The 24,184-nt window shown below is 42.6% G+C and overlaps 2 protein-coding genes across 2 annotated transcripts in view; one reads left to right on the forward strand and one right to left on the reverse strand.

Annotated features, from left to right (window-relative positions):
• The window catches only part of slc25a15a (solute carrier family 25 member 15a), a 31,314-nt gene extending 28,055 nt beyond the window's left edge, over nucleotides 1-3,259 (reverse strand). Inside the window, exon 1 of the mRNA XM_021322905.2 lies at nucleotides 2,795-3,259. The gene's annotated coding sequence lies outside the window, so the exon portion shown is untranslated. The remainder of the gene's footprint in view (nucleotides 1-2,794) is intronic.
• foxo1a (forkhead box O1 a) overlaps nucleotides 1-23,477 on the forward strand; it is a 42,641-nt gene extending 19,164 nt beyond the window's left edge. Inside the window, exons 2-3 of the mRNA XM_012875223.3 lie at nucleotides 17,784-17,975; nucleotides 19,057-23,477. Coding sequence (XP_012730677.2) covers nucleotides 17,784-17,975; nucleotides 19,057-20,244 — 1,380 coding nt within the window. The 3' untranslated portion in view covers nucleotides 20,245-23,477. The remainder of the gene's footprint in view (nucleotides 1-17,783; nucleotides 17,976-19,056) is intronic.
• Nucleotides 23,478-24,184: the final 707 nt, after the last annotated feature.

The following is a 24,184-nucleotide window of genomic DNA, read 5'->3' on the forward strand; positions in this document are numbered from 1 at the left end:
AGCAGAATGCTTTAAAGTATGGATGCACCGATACAGAAACTTGGCCCAATATCAATATCCGGTAATGAAAAAACAGCTAATCTAATTTTAGTTTTAAAAGCAACTTATCAGAAGGGCTAAACTGAAAGTACAAAAATGCAACCAGAGTAAGTATTGCACAATTATTGTTAATATGGCATATCCAGGTAAAAAAAAAAGAAAAAAAAAAAAGGAAATGTTTAAAGGTGCACTGTGCAAGTTTCAGAGTCTTTGCACAAGTTTGCCCCCTCTGGCGATAAGTTGAAATGACACCGGTGTTGTGCACGTGTGTGGGAGAATAGGACAAGCATCTGCTGCTGCGACTGCACAGGTCTTTTGCTTAAAGGCGAAATGTCCTCTGAGGTAGGAGAGTTCTAAATATTGAAGTTAGCCCCTGTTTTTTTGGCTAATGCATCGAATATGGCAGAGACTCAACAAAGTACCCAGGAGAAAGAGACCACGCAGCGTGTCACAGCCATGCGCACGCCCACAGAATCTTTCCCGAATCGCTCTCTGATGAACTGAATAATGGAACTAATAGAGTCAACTGTGGTAAATAGGGCAAAACTAATTTTACACGCTGGGCAATTGTAAGGGCACGAATGAGAAATGTATATTTTTTCTTACGTCTAAACTAATATTGGTAAATATCTATGTATCGTGTGTGTATAGTACAAATAGCCTACCCGATCAACATAATAAAAAAAGTCCACACTGCTCCCATTTCTTCTCTGCTTCCGTCAAACACTCCTCCATCCTGCACTCTGGCACAAACGGCAACAACATGAAAGTAAAGCATCAGTTGTTAATATAAGCCCCTTTTAACTCAACTTTAATTTGCCAGCTCGGTTTTGCACAGCCGAGCTCCACTCTATTCTAGTTGTGTTGGTTTTCGAAGGTTGGAGTTTTTTTATGAACTGGTATCTAGCCCATCGCACTGCAAGGCCGACCCATTACTCTGTGCAGTCAAGGATTGATTATAATACAGCAATGGGGTATCCCTAGGCTTCCCGGTCTAAACAAGAGTTACAAGCTTATAAATATCTCTACAACAAGAACCCCTGAGGATGCAGCGGTGGGTCAGACTCACAGATCCAAGCCACCACACCAGCTTCTAGTAATGGTCCACACATACTGCATCTTTATCCAGGGAGAGCAGACTGCAGCCCAACCCAGTGGTTGCGCTGATCAGAGGCAAAAAATATCCCCACTCCACAGACACAGCTTTGTGCATTTTACAGACTCACTTTGTGTGGCACACAGCAACACATGCACATATTTTAGCATGGCGAGCTTAGCCAGCACAACCCAGTCCCTGTCTATACACATGAGCTGCATGCTGCTCCAGTCTGAGTCAGATAATCAACAAGCACGAGAGAGACAGCCCAACATGGGAACACAGAGCTCACATTGCTGCTGAGACATTACTTGCAAAGAATTTGTCACTAACAACACTCACGAAAATAGAATAAATGCTGGAGAAAGCAGTTTCAATCGCTCTGGGTTTATAGAAATGCACCCAGATTTTGTCCAAAATGTTTGTAGCTTTTTTTCCCCCCCCACACGATCTTGTATTACGGAAGGTGGAGGGTGTGAAGATTACAAATTATTCATGTTGCAAACCATAGTTTTATTTAGAGCATGTAATGTTATATCGATGTGACTGCATTAAAAAGCACAAATGGAAACTATAGAACCGTCTACATCCATCAAGCATATTAGTGGCGATACAGTTCCACCTTGCAACAAACTAATAAAAGATATCCCTGACAATTTGACCCGATATTTGTTGAATACATGCTTTGGTTTGTCCCCTCGAAGTTATTGTCCTCCAGAGTTAATGAACATAAACCAATACACTTGAACCTTTTAACATGAGGTCAAACCACAAACAACGACCACAGACTTTAAAGTCTTTTGTTGAGATTTTATGTGATAAAAATCTAAGAAATGGTTATATGCGGCAGGAAAATGACACATGGTATCTATTTTTTGTGTCAGTAATAATATGAAAAGCCGGGCTTGCAGTTTTACTCAGCCTCATTTACTCAGAAACCTCTTAATAATACCCAGAGCCACCATATGCCTTGAGAAGTGACCTAAAGAGCAATAACTTGTGTGGAAGGAGGGAAATAGTCATAGAATCAGCTATTGGGTCCGCCGTAACGTTACAGGAGCTGCAGAGTTGAATTTGTTTGACAGGTCATGTTTAACCATGCAATCAACAAATCTGACAAAAATGGGATAGTGATTTAAAAAAAAAAGTACTGTGGAGCTAAATACAGGGTAATTCTGGGAGAAAACATGTTAGAGTCTGGGGAAAACTTCAGACTGGGACAGAGATTTAACTTCCAGCAGGACAACAACCCAACACAGCTAGAACTTTAGTGGTATGATTTATACCAAAGCATGGAACTAAAATCCAATTAGGATTATGTGACAAAGCAATGCAAAGTTAAAAACCCTGTATCTATTTCCCTCCGCTTTGTATTTATGCACTATTTGGAGGTGGGCTAACACATAAACTATCAATATGATTTAATTTGACAACATGTGCTAAACTTCTAAGGGGTTTGAATATATATACACTACTATACCTCCTCAGCCAAGTTTTCTTTTGAATATTTTTTTCCAAACTGTCAAACTCAAGAGAACAGAAGATGATTTATTATTCTTTGTTTTGATTCCTAATGGGGTCAAGCCTTTAGTGAAGAATAGTTTTCTGTGATTTACAGTAATTCCTGATTCATTGTAACCCCTCTGTGAAAAGGCCTACCTGGACCAGGCAGCAGTCTTTCCTTTTTCCTCTTGTTTTGCCCGGTCAGACTGGAGTTTTGATTAGGAAGTGGTGGCTCATGAACCCACTGTTTTCTCCAGCTGCTCCACTGGCTCTGCACCTAGCAGCGTCTCATTCTGCGGTGTTTTGTAAGTAAACCAGAGGCATCGGTCGGATCGGTATCAGGACCGGCCAGCTCTTCCTGTGTGGACACAATGCGGCAGGAAGTTCGCTAATAGCCAATCTGCGCCCTCGCATGGCACCGCAGCCGTTCCCGGCGACGATGGATCGAGGAGCGCCAGCGGCCGTTGCCGGTCCTCGTCGTTTGCAGGAGCTGCTAGCGAGCTATCTGCAGAGAGTGTGTGTGAAAATAATCAGTTCTCGTCCTTCTCAGTCAGTGTCCTCGGCGGCTTCCAAGTTTAGCTGACTGTGTGTAGGCTTGTGGAGACCGGGAGCTTGGTTGCTCTGAGATCGCTTACAGAGGATTGTGAGAGGCCGATCCTGCCAAGAGTGCAGTTGGTAAATACATTTGCAGACAGATTTGCTTCTGCATGACTTGTGTTTTCTCTCTTTCCATCTGTTCTTTACGATCGTCATATAACTCACCATCTGGTAATGGCTGTTGTAAAGAAGTACTTTCCTGGAAGTAATTGACTACTATTTAGCCTAATAGAATTGTAGAGTAAATCTGAGGGGCTGCCCACTGACATCTCTATCCATAGTCCTTTCTCTTATCTTCACAGATAAGCGCTGGTCAGAATTTGAAATCCATCCATCACCGGCACGAACGTCTTTTCACGTTTTGGGCTTTTAACAGTACTGTTCATTTCCCAAAGTGGAATGATGATACAACAAATGTAAAATTAGAACTGGGTGGTCACTTTGACGTTGTGGCAGATTTTCAGTAATCCCCTCAGGTTCAACATTGTACTTACAGGCTCAAATATATACATAAATCCCAGTAATATTCGGATACATCTCCCTTAGCAAGTTGCCGAAAAACACACACTTTTTAAAGCCATCAGCATGCTTCTAGCAAAATGATAGAGCTCATTTATACTTGTTAGTTTCAAGCAATGGCCTACCATTTAAGCCGAGTCTAAATTCTAAGGCTGACCTGATTTCTCCCTTCCTAAACCAGTTTTAAAGTGCAGATGGATCACCCAACTGTGTCAAAGCTTTACTCATCTGTCCCAAACTGTCCCCTCAGATGAAAGGAAATTGGTCTAAAAATAATAAAAAACAGCCGTGGAACTACCAATCTGTCTTACGCTTGGAGACAGTCGGGTTCCACAGTGGAGCCAGTTTAACATCAAAGGAGACCTTCAAACAGATCTCAAGTTGGCAGCTGCCCACATAGACAACCCAGATGCCTTCTGGGGAGATATATGGTCAATTAAGACACATATTCAGCCATTTTGCCACGACAAGAAGAAAAGGGAACGGAGGGGCCAAAGTCAGGCTCTCAAGAGCGCGTTACCAATCCTCAAGCATGGTGGTGGCAGCATGATGTCGTGGGATCATCATCATCGTGTTACTGGTGCTGTCCGCAAAGTGGACAATTTAATGATGAAGAGGAACTACTCAACTCAACCCAACAGCTAGATGTCGAAAACTTGGGCACGGTTGTTGGTTCCATCATGGAAAGGATTGCACACACATCAAAACCGCTTTGCTGTTGGATGAAGCAGGCCAACGTTGAGCTTTTGGGATGTTTCCAACCTCAAACCTATTGACCAATCATAGCTTTTCTTAAAAGCTGGGTCTACGCCAAGAAAGCAACCATTTCAAATTAAGTCCGGCGTTTCTAATGAGAAGAGTGATCAAATATCAGAAAATACTGCAGGAACTTGTTGAGGACCACATAAGGCACGTTTCTACTTTGAAACTGGCTAAGGAATCAAATATTAGTGGTGGGTAAATTAATCATTTTTAACCTGTTTGGGTTTGAGAAAATCCAATAGTTTCAACCTGTGAACCAAGTAGTTGTTATCGTTCAGTGTGGTGGCTTGTAGTAAGTTCACTCCACATCTATAAACACACTGGCTCAAATAAATCGGTAAAAGCTCCTAATTAACATGAAATTAGACCAAATGACATGTAAACCTGCAAGAAAGTGAGAAAGAGACCTTATTTGAAGCAGCACAAGTGCCCAATCAGGTGCAATAAGTAGTGATCTTTAACTAAGGAGGCCAAAGGAGCTTTACAAAAATGATAAAGAGGAGCAGATAGGAGGTGGGATGGAGGAGAAAGCAGCAAAAGTCTATTTTTGCTCACCCATATCCTAGGGTCAGTTTCCATTTTTAATCCAAAAACTTTTTTTTCTAAAAGAGATTGTGGCAAAACAGGGTCCTTTTTATAGCTTTGCTAACAGTAACACATTCATACTCCACTCACCAGACAAACCTGAGGCGCTCTGCTTTGCTGCTCGCTGCTACGCAACATTAATGACAACAATCATTTCCATTTTTCGGACTGTACTTTTTCTGTTTTTAATCTGAGGATGTAAATAATAAAAAAATAAAAAATAACACCCGAGGCTGTACATTTCCTGTGCTTGGCCTTTCATTTCCACCGCCTTTTTATAATCATCGCCATATTGACTTTGGTAAACAGGTCAGTGATTACCACTGGACAGTTCAATATTGGTGCTGATGATAACCTATTAAACTGCAAACACATGAAGTCATCGTCGAATGTTCAGATTGCTTCGTAAGTGTGGTAATGTCACTGTGTATTATTTCTCTTTTTGAAACGCTGTGTTCGTGAGAGAGAGAAATAAATTGGATTTGCGTTTAACTTGTTTACTTTGTAGAATGGCTTTTGGCGACTTTTAGTCCAGTTTATAAAGTTTGCTAAAAAATAACTGGCCGATTTATTCGTATGGTGTATATTTTGTATTAAAATATATGTAAAAAAAAAAAAATTCTCCCAATATGATGATGGGAGTCAACAGTATCTTATGATTAAGATTTATTATTTGGTTAAAAGAAATCATCACAGCACATCTGTTAATGAATTACAGCAGTAGCATTTACTTTACATTTAAATTGAGTTTTAGATTAGGTTAAAAAAATAGACCTAATGTGGTTCTGTATATATATTTTTTCCATTGACTATAACCGTCACATCCAAACATCACCACTCTAGCAAAGAGGTTCCCTTACTTAAGGGACTTAAGTAAGGGAACTGTCCCTTTTTTCCTCCATTTCTTTAAGAAGATCTTAGTTAAACACATGGTCATTACAACTGCCTAATAGGTAGTTTGAGAAGGTGGACTGGACTCTTAAGGCAGCACAATACATGCTAAAGACCGTAGAAAGAGTTCAATCTTTGTGAGGCCAAATGAGGTAAAAGATTAGGGATCGGGTCATTGGACTGTTTAATATGAGAGTCGCGTGAAATTAGAAATCAGCCAATCAGAAATCCATGTGGAGTTTCTGCTGTCCTGTTTTTGGAAAGCTTTTACCTGCCAGTCCAATTTTAGTTGATTATCTTTCAGAGTAATATAGCAACAAAATACAGGAAGGGATTTTTCCAACCTTCCTGCATTACAGGCCATTATTTATGTATTTTTGGAGTTGCATCAACCAAACCTTTTGTATTCCAACCAGCCTTTTGACAAATTGATTTCATTTGATGTTGGCAGTAAAATACTGAAGATGTCCTACAGTGCTGTTGTGTTGAGTGTAATAATATTTTATATAGTCTTTTGCTGGTTTCATGGCCTATTGGAGGCATGAAAGTGCACTCAAAAGCTAACCACTGCCAGTAAGCTGCTGGGTGTCGGTCTGAATTACCCCAGAACACCCGCTCCTACGGCCTGAGATCCCGTCACAAAACACATCTGATCAAAAATAATAATAATCAGACCTCGGCAGGAAAAATTCACGCTGAATTATACTTCAATATGCATAAGCAGGCGTATGAGAATAGGGATATTTCCCCCCAGGTCTGAAACTGGTGGTGGAGTGGAGATAAACAAAGTTTGTTCAGTCCATATGATGAACTGTTTGAGCTAGATGTCCAACTTGATAAACACAGGTTTGCATGAACTGTCATGAGCAAGCATGAAGCGACTGTGGAGAGGAAAAACTCCCCTTTGGGAAGAAACCTCTGGCAGAACCAGGCTCAACATGGCGGTCTTCTGCCGGACCGTTTTAAGGAGTGACTGGGAAATCCGTAAGAGTCCAGGATGAATTACACTCTGATAGGGACGAGGTTGAAGCAGCACCATAGGAAAACCAGACGGAGCTTGCTACGATGGTGGAGAAGGGGATGGAGGTGGGTTGAAACTAGTCATCAGAGTCCAAACCAGACGCGGCACGCCACTGCTTGCTCGCTGAGCAGAAGGCCGAGACGAGGATGTGGAGTTCTTTTAAGATGAACCCAGGATACTGATTGGCTTCGAGGAGGAGCAGTTCAAAACTGATTGGCTTGCGTCGGAGGCGGATGAGTCTCTGATTGATGGAGGTAGGCAATAGAGTTTCTTCAGTCTGAATTTTCGCTTAAGCTGCATATGTGATTCACTTGTTTGTTATTAATTTCTTTAGGAAACATTGAAGCAACAGGTTTCAAAGTTGCCCTTTTTAAACTCAACAATCAGTGAAGCCGGGTTGTTGAAGACGACGATGCTGTTAGTTCTGTCTTCACGTTGTCTGTTGTTCAGTTGGATTTCTATTTACTATATATGTGTCGCTCTGTGTCAGTGAGACCAACCACTGTAACGCATGGTTTGGAGTGGTTACACTGGCTTTAGTGTTGAATATTAGTAAGCAGAGTGGTTAGCATCACTGAAGCATCAGTCTCTGTGTGTAATCCATTTCCTTCCCTTCAGATTGCCAAAAGGTTGCCTACGTGTTTATATCCTGCATGTTCCATGATAGGCCGAGGTTGAAAAATCTAATTGATAAAACAGAATGCCTTACTTTTACCAATAATAACCAACAATAAGCCGTCTTTGCTCAGTAACGACGTCCACCCCAAAGAGTGTTGTCATCAGTGCAACCTGGTAGCGTTTAAGTTATGTGCAATGATTCTGGAACCAGACAAAGTGCTTTAGACAGAATGTCATGAAAGGTGCAGCAGCGAAGCACCGCTTGGCGAGGAAAACGTGTTCACCACAGTAAAAGTAATCGGCTTCTTCAATAAAGTGATGCGAACATGTTAAAGAACAGACGTTCGCCACGCTTAAAACCTATGATATCTATTTATAAGGCATCGTCGTCTCCAAACCCTTCAAACGTCGTCTCCAAACCCTTCAAAAGACAAGCAGGTCAAAGTCAATTTTATTGAGCGCTGTCAAAGTCTCTTTGATTCAGTTCAGGTCGTTTCCAACACCATGAAATCGACTAGATTCAGAAATCAAATTATAAAGCTTAGTTGCATCCAGTTTAAAGCATTACATTCAGACTCAGTTGATCATACATTACCAATTAGGACAACGGTGTCCTATGAAAACTTTCAGACTGCATTGAATCTTTACCTTCTTGGACAGCCTTTTACAGGGGGCAAGCACAACGCAGATGTTTTTGATTGACGTTTTTGCAGAACGTCCAGCAGAACCAGGCTCAGGGTGACCTGCACTGGGCCAGGTGTAAACGGTGATAGATGTGAGTCTGTAGAAACACTGATCGATAGTTCAGGTTTGACCGGACGAGAGCGTTTTGTGCATGCCGGCGCTCTCTGCACAGAGCCAAGCGCTGACCATTCAGTGGATTCGATCGCAGCAGGCAGAAACCTACTGCGGGTCTCGCCTTCTGATGACTTTGTGATCTTTGTGAGACGTAGTCAGCTCTCACTCGCTCGTCTTACCGTCGCACCTGAAGCGACGTGCGCCGCCACACGCTGTTGTTAGGAGGGCAGACATGCTGAGCCGGTGTTAAACTAATGACAAGTTTGCACCTTTTTGTCTCAACCGCACAGCTCTAAATGAAACGCACTCAGCACAAATCTCCAGACATGACCAGGGCGAAGCTTTAGGGCTACTTACTTGAGGCGGTTAAAAATGGTTCTCGTGACCTATATGTCAGCTATTGAGGCTGCTGACAGAAAACAGGTGGTTCTGATGCAGAAAGCACACCTACCGTTAAGGCTTAGACACTTGCAGTGAAAGAGGAAAAGGGCTGCTCAGGACAGCACCGTTTCTCTAATGACTTCAGTGGAAAGAGTGCAGGGAAACCGCAGTTTTCACTTTCATCTTTTCAAATCTCACGGTGAATGCGCGCAGGGCTGCATCTGCTGGTGTGCGACATTGTACCTGCTCGCACGCTCTCAGTCAGTGAGGAAGGGAGCACTGCCGCTCTTACCCATAACTGTATGGGCTTCGCAGCTGAGGTTTCACATGTGGCTTCAACTGATTCAGAGCTGCACTGCATGTAGGCTGGGTTGCACTTTCCTCCGGGGATTTTTTTTTTTTTTTTTCATTAGACAAGTTGACATTTGAGCAGCCTTGAGAGTCTAAGCCCCGAGGTCACTGTGCCAGCAACGCTCTCTGGTGCATTGCAGCCAGCTTTCTTTAAAAGGTAGCTCACCCCCAAACCGACTTTCTTTTGCTCATAAACTGTATACATGGATGTCTTTATAGTGCTGTCTTCTAGGCCCCATTGCCACTGCAGGAAAATGTGACCCAGATCGGGTCAAGTGACCAGGTCATATGTTTTAGAACCAATGGGAACGCTCCCATCCGGCCCCAATCTGATCTTTTCAAGTCACATTTGAGTCACTTCCATATGTTGGTCCTGAATCTGATTTCTGTCTGATCTTTCTAAATGTGACTCCAGCGTGAAACTCCGAGGCGCATTTAATGCGTCTCTGACATCACTTTGAGACACGTGTCGCAACTTTGCGCCAGCCGCAGCTGGAAGGCGATAGCAGTTAGCATTAGCGAGACAGACGGCAGCTGCCTGCCACAGCGCTGCTCGGTTGGTGGACAGTGAGATTTTAGGGCCTAAGCAAAACTTCTACTCAAGACGGCTCGTACGCGAACCGTTTGGATGAGAGATGTGACGCGCGGGCGTGCAAAATTTGTGCATAATCCTGCACGCCAAGGACTTTGCAGGGCTAGTTGCAAATCCGTTGTATTGCATTTCAACGGGGGGCAGCGCTTTGTGATCAGCCCCCCCCCCCCTCCTGTCCAAAGGCAGGACAAGTGTCCTGCCTTTGGAGTCGAGATGAGAGGCGCTGATATTATTACACTTTAGGTTCGTGGCTCTAGTCTGTAAGAGAAGGTGGAGAGGAAGAGAAAAAAAGAGAAAAGGTATAAGGTTTGCGGTAGGGATTACTGTGCCTTGGAAAAATATACCCCTTTTATCCTTTCCTCATCATCTTAAGTTACAACCACAGCTTAAATTTATTTTATCATAATATTATGCTGAAGAAGAATACAGGATCACTCATAATTTGTAGTTGGAAGGAAAGTGATGCATGGTTTTCGAAAAGTGATCGCAAGTTTGGCAAGCATTTGTTGCAGCCCCCTTTATTCTGATATTCGTACATGAGGTCCAGTGCAACGCATTATCTCCAGAAGTCACCTAATTAGTTAATAGATTATTTTGTATTTCACAATAAATACAGCTGTTCTGTGAAGGACTCTGATATTTGTTAGGCAAGAGCAGTGAGCATCAGAAAGAGCGCTGCAGACAGATCAATAAATAAGAAGCATTAAGGCAGAGTTAGGTTATAAAAGAACATCCCAAAGCTTGGAAAGAACGATGTCAAATATTTTAAGTGGAAATAATATGGAACAACTGCAAACCTACCAAGACATGATCGTCCACCTAAACTGACAGGGTGGCAAAGGAGAGACGTATCAGAGAAGCAGGTAACGGTGGAGGATCTTCAGAGATCCCCAGCTCAAGTGGGAGAGTTTGTTAACCAGAGAACTACACAAGCACTACAGCACTCCACCAATCTGGCTTTTATGGAAGAGTGGAAAAAGAAAGCCACTGGTGAAGCAAAGCCAAAAGAAGTCCAGTTTCCAATTTCCCTCAAGCCATTTTAGGGACTCGGCAAGCGAGTGAAAGAGGGTGATCTGGTCGTGTGGGACCAAAATAACATTTCTTGCACAAAAGCATGGCAGAAAACCACCATCGCACCACATGCCAAACACACCAACCCAACTGTGAAACATAGTTGAGGCAGCATCATGCTGATGCTTTTTTTTTTACAGCAAGGACAGGGAAATCTGTGACTCGGAAATGTGACGTTCATAGAAACTCAAAATTCAAACTGACTGAACTATCACAAAGAGAAATGGGCAAAAATGTGGCTCTGTGTATGTGCAGTCCTACTCTAAAAGACTTGCAGCTTGTGGTTGCAACAAGGTGAAAAAATACGTGTGAATACTTTTGCAAGCCGCCTCATCAATTTAAGAAATAAAAATAATAGAGCAGGGAATAGAAACTTGGGGCTCGTTGTGAAGAGGAGACGGACCCAAACAGATTACAAGAACATTAGAAGATAGGGTAGGGAAAGGTCAGAAATAATGGGAGACGGCAAGAAGAAAAAAGCCGAAATGCAAGTGCAAGGGGTGATGTCCCAAACAGTGTGGCCTTTCACTGGTGCTGCCAATTGGGCTGTTTAAAGTTCGCACAGTGTGTTCTTTAAGGCTCTGAGCCCACTCGGTCACACACACACACCCCTCTCTGTCTCCTTTTCTTCAGCAGCCTCCACCACCCAGGCGACCCCCCCCCTACTACAGCCGCTCACTGAGTCACGATGCATCCACTCATGTAATTCGCCGTCAGCCCCGCCCTGACATAGTGAACATTACTTTCTTTTTAAACGCATGTTCTCTGACAACAGGCCTCGGCGGCTGTTGCTAAACATAAACTCCTTTTGGCTGATGGAAGGGGGACCGAGTTGAGTATGCGGCGTCCACTTGGCCCGGGGCCCTTTGCGGCTTTGCATTCCATGCCTTCTTCTCCGCTTACCGACCACCGTGTTTCCTGTGAGGCAGGAAGTCAGCTCTGTTTCCTGTCGCAGTCCTTTTTCATGTGGTCACTTCCTTGTGTTTTGCCAGTACGGCCGGTGTTGTGTTGACTCGGTCGGTGGTGCTCCTCACGGCGACAGCGAGAGGTTTGCTCTCTCTCCGCACAGCTGGCAGCTGCGTATCTCGGCAAAAACCACTCTTGTCTGTGTTGATTAAACGTTTAGCCTCTTTCCATTTATTTCTTATGAACTCGTCCTAATTTGTTTTATTGTTTTTTTGCATCATTATCGTGTTTTTTTTTTTTTTTTTTTTAGGATGTCCTCCAGCGACAGTAATCAAAGCTCTGTGATACTGTGGGTTTTGTAACCTTGCTTAGGAATGTTGATTGTGATGACTGTGTGGCTGGGAGTCCTGCATTTACTGTTTCCTAAAAGATACTAGCACGTTGGCGGAGATTACAATTGAACTTTGCACACAGTGATTAGCTGGAATGCTTAGATTCCCGTGTACTGCAGCCAAAGATAAATCTGTGTCACAAAGCATCTCTGGTTCCAAGAGCAACACGCTCTTTATTTCACGGCAAAAAAAAAAGGGCTTAAACTATTACATTACACCTTAAACTTCTCTTTGTGACATTGCAAACGTAAGTTTAAGTGAATTTATTTGGATTATCTTATTTGATTGGGATCACATTTTCTTTTCAAACAAGAATTAGAAAAGTGTGTCATCTCCTTTTGCTTTGAAATTCCTAAATCGAGTAAAATGATTTGCTTTCAAGCCATATTTATTCCAAATTGGGGGAGAAAAAAGGTACGAGGCACAGCTGCGAGCCGACAAAGGAATGCTTGTCCACCTAAACTGGCTGGCAGGGTAAGAAAAGTATTGATCAGAGAAGCAGCCAACAGGCCCTCGGGAGGAGCTGCTGATATTCACAGCTCCAAACCAGTTGAGAGGACAACCATTAAATTTGCTCTTCACAAACCTAGTCTTTATACGAGAGTGGGAAGCCGAAAGAAGTCAAGTGTGCAGTTTGACACAAGACATGTGGAGGCCAGTCTAACCTGTGGAAGGAAGTGCTGTGGTCAGATGAAACCAAACTGTGCGCTGTTTTGCCCTACATGCTATATATGGCGGAAAATTAATGCTAAAGACCCCGAAAACAATGGATGGAGCTAAATACAAGTCAATCCTGGAAGAAAACACATGAGAGGCTGCAAAACGCAACCGGTGCTGAGGTTCACTTTCGACCGTGTAAACATGCAGCCGGTGCCACAATGGTCCAGTTTAGATCGCAGCATACTCATCTGTCACAATGACCTAGTCAAAGTCCAAATGTGACTGGATTACTTTGCACAGCTACTTTCAAGGGAGGATAGGCCTCTCTTATATTTATTAAATGTAAATAAATAATAATGTTGAGACACATTTTTTAATTTTTCCTCCACTTTACTGTCACGCAACACTTGGTGGTGTTGGTCTATCACAAAATGCACCTACGGTTGTGACGTGATACGATGATAGAAAAGTTTAAGCGGTACGGATGACTTTGCAAAACACTGCCAGACAACTTTTTTTTTGGGGGGGGGGGGGGGGGGTTGACTCATACGTGTGTGTGACTGTGTTCATGTTTATCCCCCGTTTTGTGTTTTTAAAGCCACCATCGCTGGCTGAGGCAGACTGCGCTGCAGAATCAAAACCATACCGAGCTGCTGTTTGTCGTAATGCCACTCCACTAAAACACACACACACACACACACACACACACACACACAGTGGGGGGGACGATGCGCCTTTTCCACCGGCCACACCAGACATCCTCAGCCCACACTCCCCACACAGCACACCAAGTTCTGTCGAGTTCTGGTATTTCCCATCAGAGCACTTTAATGTCCCCTCGCATCTGCTCGCTCTGTTGCTCCATTCCTTCTGGACTAAATGTTCTGGATCATCACACCCTGCCTTTTAACTGTGACACAAGCCATAATAGATTCCTCCAAAGCTGAGACTTTTCCTTTTTCTTTTTTTTTTTTTTCCCTCCCCATCCTGTCATCGGGATGATGGAGGGGCCGTAACAGGACATCCCGGCGTCTGCACACACATTGCATTCATTCCTTATTCCAGCACAGCTGAATAATGCAGCACACTTAGCAGTCATGGGAAACCGAGGCTCATGACTAGACTTTTCTCTCTTTGCCTTTTGTCATGACTACTGATGTGCAGCAGGAGGAGGAGGAGGAGGAGGAGGAAGGGGAGAAGAGGGTTTGCGAGGCTAATCAGGGAACGGCTGTCCCGCACCACAGATCTCGCGAGCTATCTCCAGACTATTGGCCAATGCAGTCGGGTCATTTGATTCATTTAATTACAGTCATTTGTGTGGGACGAGTGTTCATAGAGCATCTCATGTGCTGTTGGAGGTGGTTAGGGAAAAAAAAAAAAAAAGAGTATCAAAGTTTTTTTTTTTTTTTTCATTCTGCTCTTCAAAAAGTAACACAAGTGGATAGAGTGCAACAAGCTGATGGGGTCAGTTGATTAGACTATCTGCTCCTGTAGCCCGCCTGTTGCTTTAAACCAACGTTACTTCAACAAGAGTGATCATTCATACTGTCTTAGTTTTCATGCAATGCCTCTCCATGTTTTTTGTAACTTGAGATGTTTCTAAACAGACACATTTTCTACAGAGTGGGGAGTGTAGCAGCCTTCTTTCAGCCACCTGGCCGTCAGTGTGCAGCAAAGGTGGACATGGGTTAGCGCTGTAACACTCTTTGCGTCATGTGTCCAGAGAAAACTCAGACATGCTCGCTGGCGTTTTTTAAAACGATAATGTTTGAATACCTCGATGCCAGCAATCACCCCCATGCCTGTTTTCTCAAACTCACTGGAAATATAACATGTAAGTTGGGCTGGACGATAATTAAATGACAATATATATCGATTGATAGACGTATATCGATGATAGAAAAGAAGGGGTCAGTAAAAAGTTCAACAGAGTAACAGTTTTCTTTCCTTTTTCATTCCAGCCTATCATGTAGGTTAATATTACAGTCGTTACATCCTGCTAACCAATCACAAACGCAGACCCTGGATCGCTCCATCACCAAGCCCCGCCCCCTTCAAAGAGTTCAGACGTTTGTTTAAAAAGAAATTGCAGTTTTGGTAAAAAAAAAGTTGGTTGAATAAACGGTTGAGTTTGAATTCTGTGTTTGTTCTTTATCTAAAAATAGGTCGCTAAGCAACAGCATAAAATGGCCAGGGCTGCACTTAAAATAAATGTTTTGAACTAGTCGATAATTATCGACATCGATCCAATCCAATTTCTGTTTTATCGAGATGCTTTTTTTTTCTTTCTATGTCGTCCAGCCCTATATGAAAGGTTACTAATACTGATAATAACCTCAGATTACCTCGCTTTAAAATTGGCATGAAGACTCTTCTTAAAATGGAGACGTTTCCAGAGCTCCTGTAATTTGGTGCTCTTAAACAGTTTGAAAGATGTGTTTTTAGGTTATTAGGTTGTATCATGAAAAGCTAATGATATACAAACGTAATTGTTTTCCCAGTATCTTGAAAGTTTCCAAGTCTCTTAAGTAGTACAGAGTTAAATGCACTGAGGACTCTTTAATCCGTAAATAATTGATTAAGTTTCTCATTTTGCACATTTGTTTTGTATTATAATAACTCAGTGTTCTGGGGAGTGTGATAAAGTAAAGAAGTGAAAACACCTAAATCCATGAGAGTCCAGAGAATATGTGTTATATTCATTTGTACAGTAATAACCAGAAATTTACATATTTATAATCATATATAATACATCAGAATATTTTTGAAAAGCTCATTTATTTCAGTTAAACCAGTTCACTAAGTGAAGCACATTATGAAGAATAATTACACACCGACTGTTGTTTTCAGGCCTGTATTTCTGTTCATTATGATGATGAATATGATGATTTTTTTTACGGCTAATGTGGGTTTAATAATGTTTAAAGGTTCTTTTCAAAAGATAATTTTAATCTGACAAACCAGCCACATCGGAATGCATATTCTGATTTACTGGACGTCACTGGGAGTGTCCAAACAATGTTTTGTTATCAGCTGCAGACCTTGTCAAGATTAGGGTCACTATCCACAGTGAAATGGCTTGAACTCAGACAAGAAGGAGCCTTTACTCCAAAAGTAGCATCAAAAACAGGTCACAGTTTGTAAATACACGGCAAAATGACCGTGGTTAGATTCAGAGGAAAAACTGGGGAAGTTGGCCAGCCTGAGAACACAGTCTCAGGTGTGAAGGACAGGTGTGGCAGCATCATGGTGTGTGGCTGTTTTGCTGCAGCAGGGGCTGATGAACTTCATAAATTAGATGGCATCATGACTGAAGAACCTTATATATAGAAATATGGAAGCAAAATCTCAAAATATGAGCCTGGAAGTTCAAATTTGGGTCTCCCAAATGAAAAAAATTAAAAAATTCTTATCATACTGCAAAACCGGGTACAAAGTAGCTAGTGGGCAGCAAAGTCAGTGCTTCGGTGTAGCCGTCACAAAGCTCTGATCTCAGTCGCAAAGAAAATTCGTAGACAGAGCTGAAAAGATGTGTGCCAGCAAAGCGCCCTGCAAACCTGAGTCAGTTGGACCGGTTCTGTTTGGAGGAATCGGCCAACGTTCCTGGAAAATATTCTGAGAAGCTTGTGGAAAGAAACCCATAACAATATACCCATGCAGTCATAGAGTTTAAAAGCCCGTTTACCAAATAGTAAGGAGACGTATGTTACCTTTGACATGTGAATAATAATTCTTCTCACCAGTTAATCTGGCATTTAGCAATTGAAAATGATTTAGGTAATCCTAACATGACACAAAATAGGAAAGTTTTGGTCTGATTTAATGCCAGAGAATGATGGGGGGGCGAAAAAAAAAAAAAAGTTATGTGCCCTTTTATGTTTTTTAAAGTGCGACATTGTATTGACGGACCGAAATTTGCGTCACTTACTTACTAAATGCGAGTTTTATTTTGGAGTGCAGAAGAAGTGATGGCTGGGATGAGTAGAAACAGAGGTGAAGGCAGCGCAGAGGGTGCAGACTGCAAACCAGATGTGAAGCGGTGACTCATGGCGGGCAAGAGGCTTGATGACTTTGGCTGCTATGCACGCTAAGCCCTGCGTGCAAGCATGTGTGTGTGCGTGTGTGTGTGCATGTGTGTGTGCCGGGACTTCCAGCTTTTCCTCCAAAACAACAAGCTTTACGCAGGCACTGTAATGTCTGGGCAAGGCTCATTACTTCATGTTGAAATACGGACAGAAAATGATGCGGAGGCCGAGCTGAAACTATTTTCTGAGGTTAAACGGTTACTTTAACTGCACTTTGAGTCAACGTGGAGTTTAAAGTCAAACAAACAGGTGAAGTCCTGAGTGTTTTGTGACTCAGGCGTCAGAGTGCAGTGGAAGAGAAAAAGGGTGTCTCGCTTTCTGCGGTTTGCTCAGCAGACATTTACCCAATATTCTCGCTCTTTTGTTTGCCCTGTTTTTATAACGCTTCACTAGCTTCCTGCTCAAAAATTAGTTTTTCCACCGGTAGTGTCACCAAGCAACGTCAGAGCTTAGCATTAATGTGTCTGTAAGGAGGAAAGATTAGTCGGTTTCCTCCCTTTGAATTCGTGCTGGTTTAGACAAGACTCAGAGTCAAGTGGAATGTGACTGTTGTTTTTTTGTAGTTTTTTTTTTTTTTTTTTTTTACAATAGCCTTCTCTGTTTTTCTGTGAACCCACATTCGTTCAGGATGTGTTGCTGGTGGAGTAAACCCGCTGACTTCTATTGAGTGTGTGCACGTGTGTTTTCTTTGGAAGGCAAACAGCATGGGATCGTTGAGTGACCTTAAAAACCTCTCGTCTCTCCTCATAAGTCAATTGTCAAGGCGAGCATGTTTTCAAGGGCCGCCACCTGTACTCGTGGATTTGCACTTCTGTGATAAAGCCCATCTGAGGTGTTTTGGGAAAAGGGCAAACGTCCCTGTTTGCCTGCTCCTCATCCTTTTTTTCTCCCCCCCTTCTTTTTGCCTCTCCTCCAGAACTCTATCAGACACAACCTGTCCCTGCACAGCCGCTTTGTCCGCGTCCAGAACGAGGGGACAGGGAAGAGCTCGTGGTGGATGTTGAACCCGGAAGGCGGGAAAAGTGGAAAGTCCCCGAGACGCAGGGCGGCCTCTATGGACAACAACAGCAAGTTCACAAAGAGCAAGGGAAGAGCAGCAAAGAAAAAGGTACTTCAGTCAAGGGCTTTTCCATTTGTAAAACACTCTTTTATAGAAGCTTTGAACATGTTTTATGGAAGTAATTTGCGGCGTCTAAATATGTGTTTATATATGTTATATAGATTGGATATGTTACAGCCAAAAACGCCTCATATAGCACTATTGATGAGGCCACAGCCCACAATCCCATTTAAAAAAAACAACAACACAAATGTTGTTTGTGTAACGGAAATCATATTTCAGCTCTGATCAATGATCAGCTGGTCAAAAAAACAAGTACATTTCCTTAAATAGGAAAGTTTTTAGACCAATTTGTATAATCTGACCCAATCTGTATAATCTGATTAAATCTGACTTTGGAAAGTGCCTTGAGATGACATGTTTGATGAATTGGCGCTATATAAATAGAATTGAATTGAATTGAATTATTTTGTCCTATTCATTTAATCTATTGCTGCCAAGAACCACCATTAGTTTTAATCTTTAAATTATTTCTGTTGGATTTGAACACTATTTGCTGGATCAAGAAACCTTCAGCACATTTATTTTGCATGTATATGCCACAGTCCTAAAAGAAAAAGTCAGGAACAGCCTGAAAGGAAAGCAGAAATTGACACATTCTTATTAGTTATATACTATGTTCATATCATTTACACGAATGCATGTATATATTCTCTTTAAAACACAGAACATGTCATATCGTGCTGCTCCGCACTTTGTTTTAAGCTCAAAAACGAGCCGGTCTGTTAGGTGTCAACGTTTAAAAGAAAATCTCATATTAGAGTTGTCATTGTTGAAGCACTGATGGACAAGTTACCACATTATGTCTGTAGTCTGTTCAACACGTAGTTCCAGTGTAAATAAGACCCAGTCTTTGGAGGAGATTATTCTGATAGTTCCCAAGTACAGAATTAGACTGCTTGACAAACATATGTTCGTTATATATGCAATGAACTACAACATGAGAAACTCACAGTTTCTTTCATTTTATACGTCCTCTGGATGTAAAGAAATCAAATCAAAACTGAAATGAATCTCTGTGTTTGATTGCCGCAACACTGATCGTTTCCCCACACTTTCCCCCAAACAGCTGTCCCTACAGGGCGGCGCCGACGGCAGCGCTGACAGCCCGAGCTCCTACTCCAAGTGGCCCGGCAGCCCCAACTCCCACAGCAACGACGACTACGACACCTGGAACGGCTTCAGGCCTCGGACCAGCTCCAACGCCAGCACCGTCAGCGGCCGCCTCTCGCCCTTCGTGCCCGAGGACGACCTGGGAGAATCCGACGTGCACATGGGCTACGCCGGAGCTCCGGGACCAAAGATGACGGCCACGCTGCCCAGTCTCACCGAGATGACCGCGTCTCTGGGGCACAGTTCTGAGAACGTCATGGAGAACCTCCTGGACAACCTGAACTTGCTGTCGCCCAACAACTCGCAGGTCAGAGGGGGGGCCACGACCCCCGGCTCCTCGCAGTCCTCCCCCTCACCGATGATGCAGCCGAGCCCCGGTTACCCGGCCTACAGCTCCCCCAGCATGGGCTCCCAGCCGCAGCAGGAGTTCCACGAGTGCGTCTACGGCCAGGCCGGGATGAACTCCATGTCGTCCATGCCTCTTCAGACTCTGTCGGAAAGCAAACCCGGCTTCGTGCCCGGCATGGGGCAGTACAGCTGCCCCGCCGGGCTCCTGAAGGAGCTGCTGACGTCGGACACCGACCAGCACAGCGAGATGATGCCGTCAGTGGACACGGTGGCGTCTCAGTCCGCCGGGGGCTGCATGCTGCCGCCGTACAGCAGCGCCCAGCACGTAGCCAAACTCATGGCGGGAGGGAGCGCTCACCCGCACGCTCTCTCCCACCCTCACCCCCACAACGTGCACGGCCAAGGGCAGGCCACGTCGGCAGCTATGAACGGCCGCCTGCTCATGTCGCTGAGCTACAGCGGGGGCAGCATGCGTCTACCTGTCGCCAAAAGCCCCATGCAGATGCCTTACAGCCTCCCCGGGCACCACGGCGGGGGAGGCATGCCGGGCAGCTTCTGTCCGCTGAACACCAACGGGTACGGCCGGGCGGGCATGTCGGCGCCCTCGCACATGGAGAAACTTCCCAGCGACCTGGATGACATGTCCATCGAAAAGTTCGAGATCGACATGGAGAGGGTCCTGCACGACACGCTCATGGACGGAGACTCCCTGGACTTTAACTTTGAGCCAGTTGTGACCCAACAAGGTTTCCCGCACGGCGTGAAGACCACCACGCACAGCTGGGTGTCTGGGTAGAAAGGCGAGGGCAATTCGAGATCCGTTCAGCTGATCCAATGCCGTTGGGGGCAAAGAAAGAAGAAAGTTAAAACGAGAATAAAGGTCCTCATCCCTGAGAAATCTGTTTTCCAGCAACATTACTGCTCCTAAATTATATTTCCAGCCAACGTTATTTCTGCAATCCTCTGTGGACAGGTCACCTTTAAAGCCGATGAAGACGAGATCAGGATTTTTTTTTTTCCAAGTGCCAAACATTTTGCCTTAACAGGAGAGCCGGACCGAAACACATACAGTGTCCTGAGAAGTAATAACACCTTTTAACCTTTCCTATTATATCATATTACAGTCACCGATGTGTTTTACTGGGATCTCATGAGGTAGACCAACACAATATCAGTGTGAATCTGAATTAGACAAAAAATAGTATTTGTTTTAAGATTTTATACAAAAAAGAAATTTGAGCCAATACTGTAAAAAAAAACATCTTTCACTGCAGTTACAGCGCCACGTCTTTTAGGGGATGCCATTTTTGCACATTTAGAGACCTAACATTTAGAGGTTTAAATATGTGTCCATTACTCTTGGCAAAGTAGGTCAAGCTCAGTTAGATTGGACGGAGAACATCTGTAAAAACTGTAGCCGCTGACTCTCAAATGGATTTAGGTCTGCACTTTAAATCTTTCCAACACATGCATTTGCTTTGATCTGAACAATTCCTTTCTAGCTGTGACAGCGGGTGTCGCCTCATTTTCCTGCAGCTAGGTGAACGTGCTCCCGGCCTCAAGCTTTCTGCAGGTGCCAACAGTGCCCCCCCCCCCCCCCCCCCCCCCCTCCAGTATTGCCCCGCATTTTCTACATCCATCTCCCCATAAAGTCACTGCCAAAGAAGCACAATCCTCGCTGCCTGATGCTGCCACCACCATGTTTCAGCATGCACGCAGTCTGCTCAGGGTGACTGCAGTATTTGTTTCCTCCATGAATAAATGCTTAGTATGTACACCAAAGTATGGATGTACGCCAAATTTAGTTTTAGTTTTAGTCTCATCTGACCAGAGCAACCAGAGAAACCTAATTGAAGTCTTTCAACCATGGCATTATTGTGCACAAAGACCCGATTTGGATAGTTTTTGACTCCTCCCGCTTGAGCTGTAGATCTCTATAACTCTTCCAGAGTTATTGTGAATTAAATCAACCCTGCTTCAAAATTTATTGATTGATTTTAATTATGCTTTCGCTTGCACTAGATTATTTTGCTTGCACTAGATTTTTTTTTTTGAGATCTCAAGAGTTGAGAAGGCCGAATGCAAAAGCACACCACGCTTTTCAGTTTGTTATTTGTAAAACAATTTTGATTTACATTCCACTTCACCACTATGCACTACTTTGCGTCGGTCGACCTCAGTAAAACACATTACAGTTGGTTTTTGTCACTCGACAACAAGGGTAGAAAAGTTAAACAGGTATCATTACTTTTGCAAGACACTGTATTTCCAGTTTACACTGCCAAATACATCGCATCAGCAGCACAACAATCAGATGACGGGCACGCTCTCAAACTGTTTGCTGTGTCATCAAGTCAAGCTTTTTGTACCTAATGACGGATTTCTACTTCTGACAAATGATGAAGGTAACGTGCCGTGTGCTCTTTGGGACTGAAATGCGAAAAAATGAGAGATTTTTCCAGAGGACTCTGAACGATGTTACACGAGAACATACTTCTTACCTGAGTGTACATAATGTAATCGAAAGGTTTTTAATATTTGGTTTCTTGTTGTTGTTGTTTTTTTTTTTTTCTATTGAGTTTGTAAATACTGTTTACAGAGAGGAAACAAAAATCAAACCAGCAGAAATGAGCTCAAAAATAAAAATTGAAACTGGATCTTTTAATCGCATGTTAGGTGAACAGGTCAGTCAGGCTGATTTTTTTTTTTTTGTACATACTTTGCAAATGTATATTAAAATGATGCAGTACATGTTTACTAGATATAGTATATATTTGTGAGCTAAGTTATTTGAGGTTAATATAGGTTTACGCTGGTGCACAAACTGCACTCGGACGAGTTATTCGTCACTCTGAACCTTAATACCACAGGGGCCTATTTGTTGTGCCTAAAAAAAAAATGTAGATTTTGACTGCAGGCTCAGATGATATTGTAAATGTCTACGGTCCAGAAGATGCTCAAATATAGCAGTCTTGAAAAAATGTTGTTTATTTTTTATCTCTGTTTGCTTTTCTGGAGGTCAAAAAAAAAAAGTTGTGAAAAATGATGTTGCTGAAGTTTACTGAACACACGTTAGTGCTGTGAATGTTCGAAATTCGAGACAGTTGGCTGCAAGAAATCTCTCAGCGCTGCTCAGCGTCATTTTCACACAAATAACCAGCCTCTGCCAGAGCTTTTGGTGTTTTCTTTCTGATCTCAACGGTCAGATTTGATCCAAAGGAGCCCTCCGATGCTGTCTTAAAGAACAGCCTTACTTCTCTAACTGCCCTCTCCTACCTCTGCTTACGATTGTCTCTTCAAACATTTACACGTTTTTTCATAGCACCTGGTTTTTGTTTCGTAAAAGATTTACTAAATTCATTGTCCCTGAAAAATGCCACTAAGTGTTAGGTGTCTGATCTGAGCTTGTATATTTGCATTTCCTCGCCAGTCGCTGTACTGACAGACATTGCATCCTACGTAGAGTCAAAAATGTGAATATGTGTATGAAAACAAGCATGACTTCATCCGATGAAGTTGGCTCGTCTCGTGGATCGGAAATCGAAAGCTATGTTTGACAATAATGTCGGTTGTAGGATTTACCGTGCATCCCACAATTGTTAGCAACCCCTGGTAAAGCCTTGTGTGAAAAAAAAGAAGAAAACAATTTAACTAAAGTCTTTTTTTGCCGCAACATAATTTCACAGAAGCATTTTAGCAAAAATTCAACCTTTAATTTTAGTGAATTCATTTAGTGGAGCAAACATCCCGCATTAAAATCATAGTTTTAACAAAATCAATGTCACTATTATTGTGAAACTTTAACAATCCCTTTAAATAAGTGTAACTGAACTCTTTTTTTTTTTAACTTTCCTCAGTTGATTTGTGTCTAGAAAACCTTTAATCGGTAATCTGTGACCTGACAGAGAACAGTTTCTCTTAGCCACTCCTCAATATCTGAAAAGCATGAGAAAATGCCATTCAAGTAAGGCAGTAAAGAAGATCTTATTATGTCAGGAAATTACTTTCTGGTCATCGAAGGTATGGATATGGTGTGACAAAAAAGCCAATTTGCCATTTTTCAAAAATGCTAAAGATGCCCTTTGGGTCCAACAGGTGCTTTGAGCTTTTTCACTCTGAAAATATCCTTCTTGATTCTGGGTCGAACTATAACACGACACAGGCTTGTTTCTCACAGCCACTGATCATTAAATTCAGCAAATTATCATAAAAGGATATGAATTTCCCTGTATGATCCTATAGTTTCAGTCAGAGTGACGGAAAGAAATTATCAAAATGACAAACAAAACTGGACAAAAACTAGTTTTTCTTGGCAATACACACAGCATGGAGGATTATAAGAAAGATAGCTCAATAAATATGCTACAATTTTGGAGCCCAAGAGGTAAAGACTGGGATACATCAAGGGTCAATCTTCAAAATAATTTTATTTAGTTTTTTTCCTCCTATTTTTAGATATAATATTTGTAAACATCTATATACAGCTATGGTTTACTTCTGTGCACACAATGCAGTTATTTAAACACTTCCAACCTGTTTATGACTTGCAACAGATTCTCTCAAGTCTAAACAAAATCGTATAACTCTAAAATAATTTTTCCCCTTCTTTGTTAAAATCAATATATAACAACAAAAGGATGAAACATGTTTTAAATGCATTCATCTTACAGTTACTGCATTAGACTGCATTCATACAGACAGGGTTGTGTTTTATAAGTATCTTGGCAATTTAACGT

Source organism: Fundulus heteroclitus, chromosome 18 (genome assembly GCF_011125445.2).
Source record: "Fundulus heteroclitus isolate FHET01 chromosome 18, MU-UCD_Fhet_4.1, whole genome shotgun sequence".
NCBI lineage: Eukaryota > Metazoa > Chordata > Actinopteri > Cyprinodontiformes > Fundulidae > Fundulus > Fundulus heteroclitus.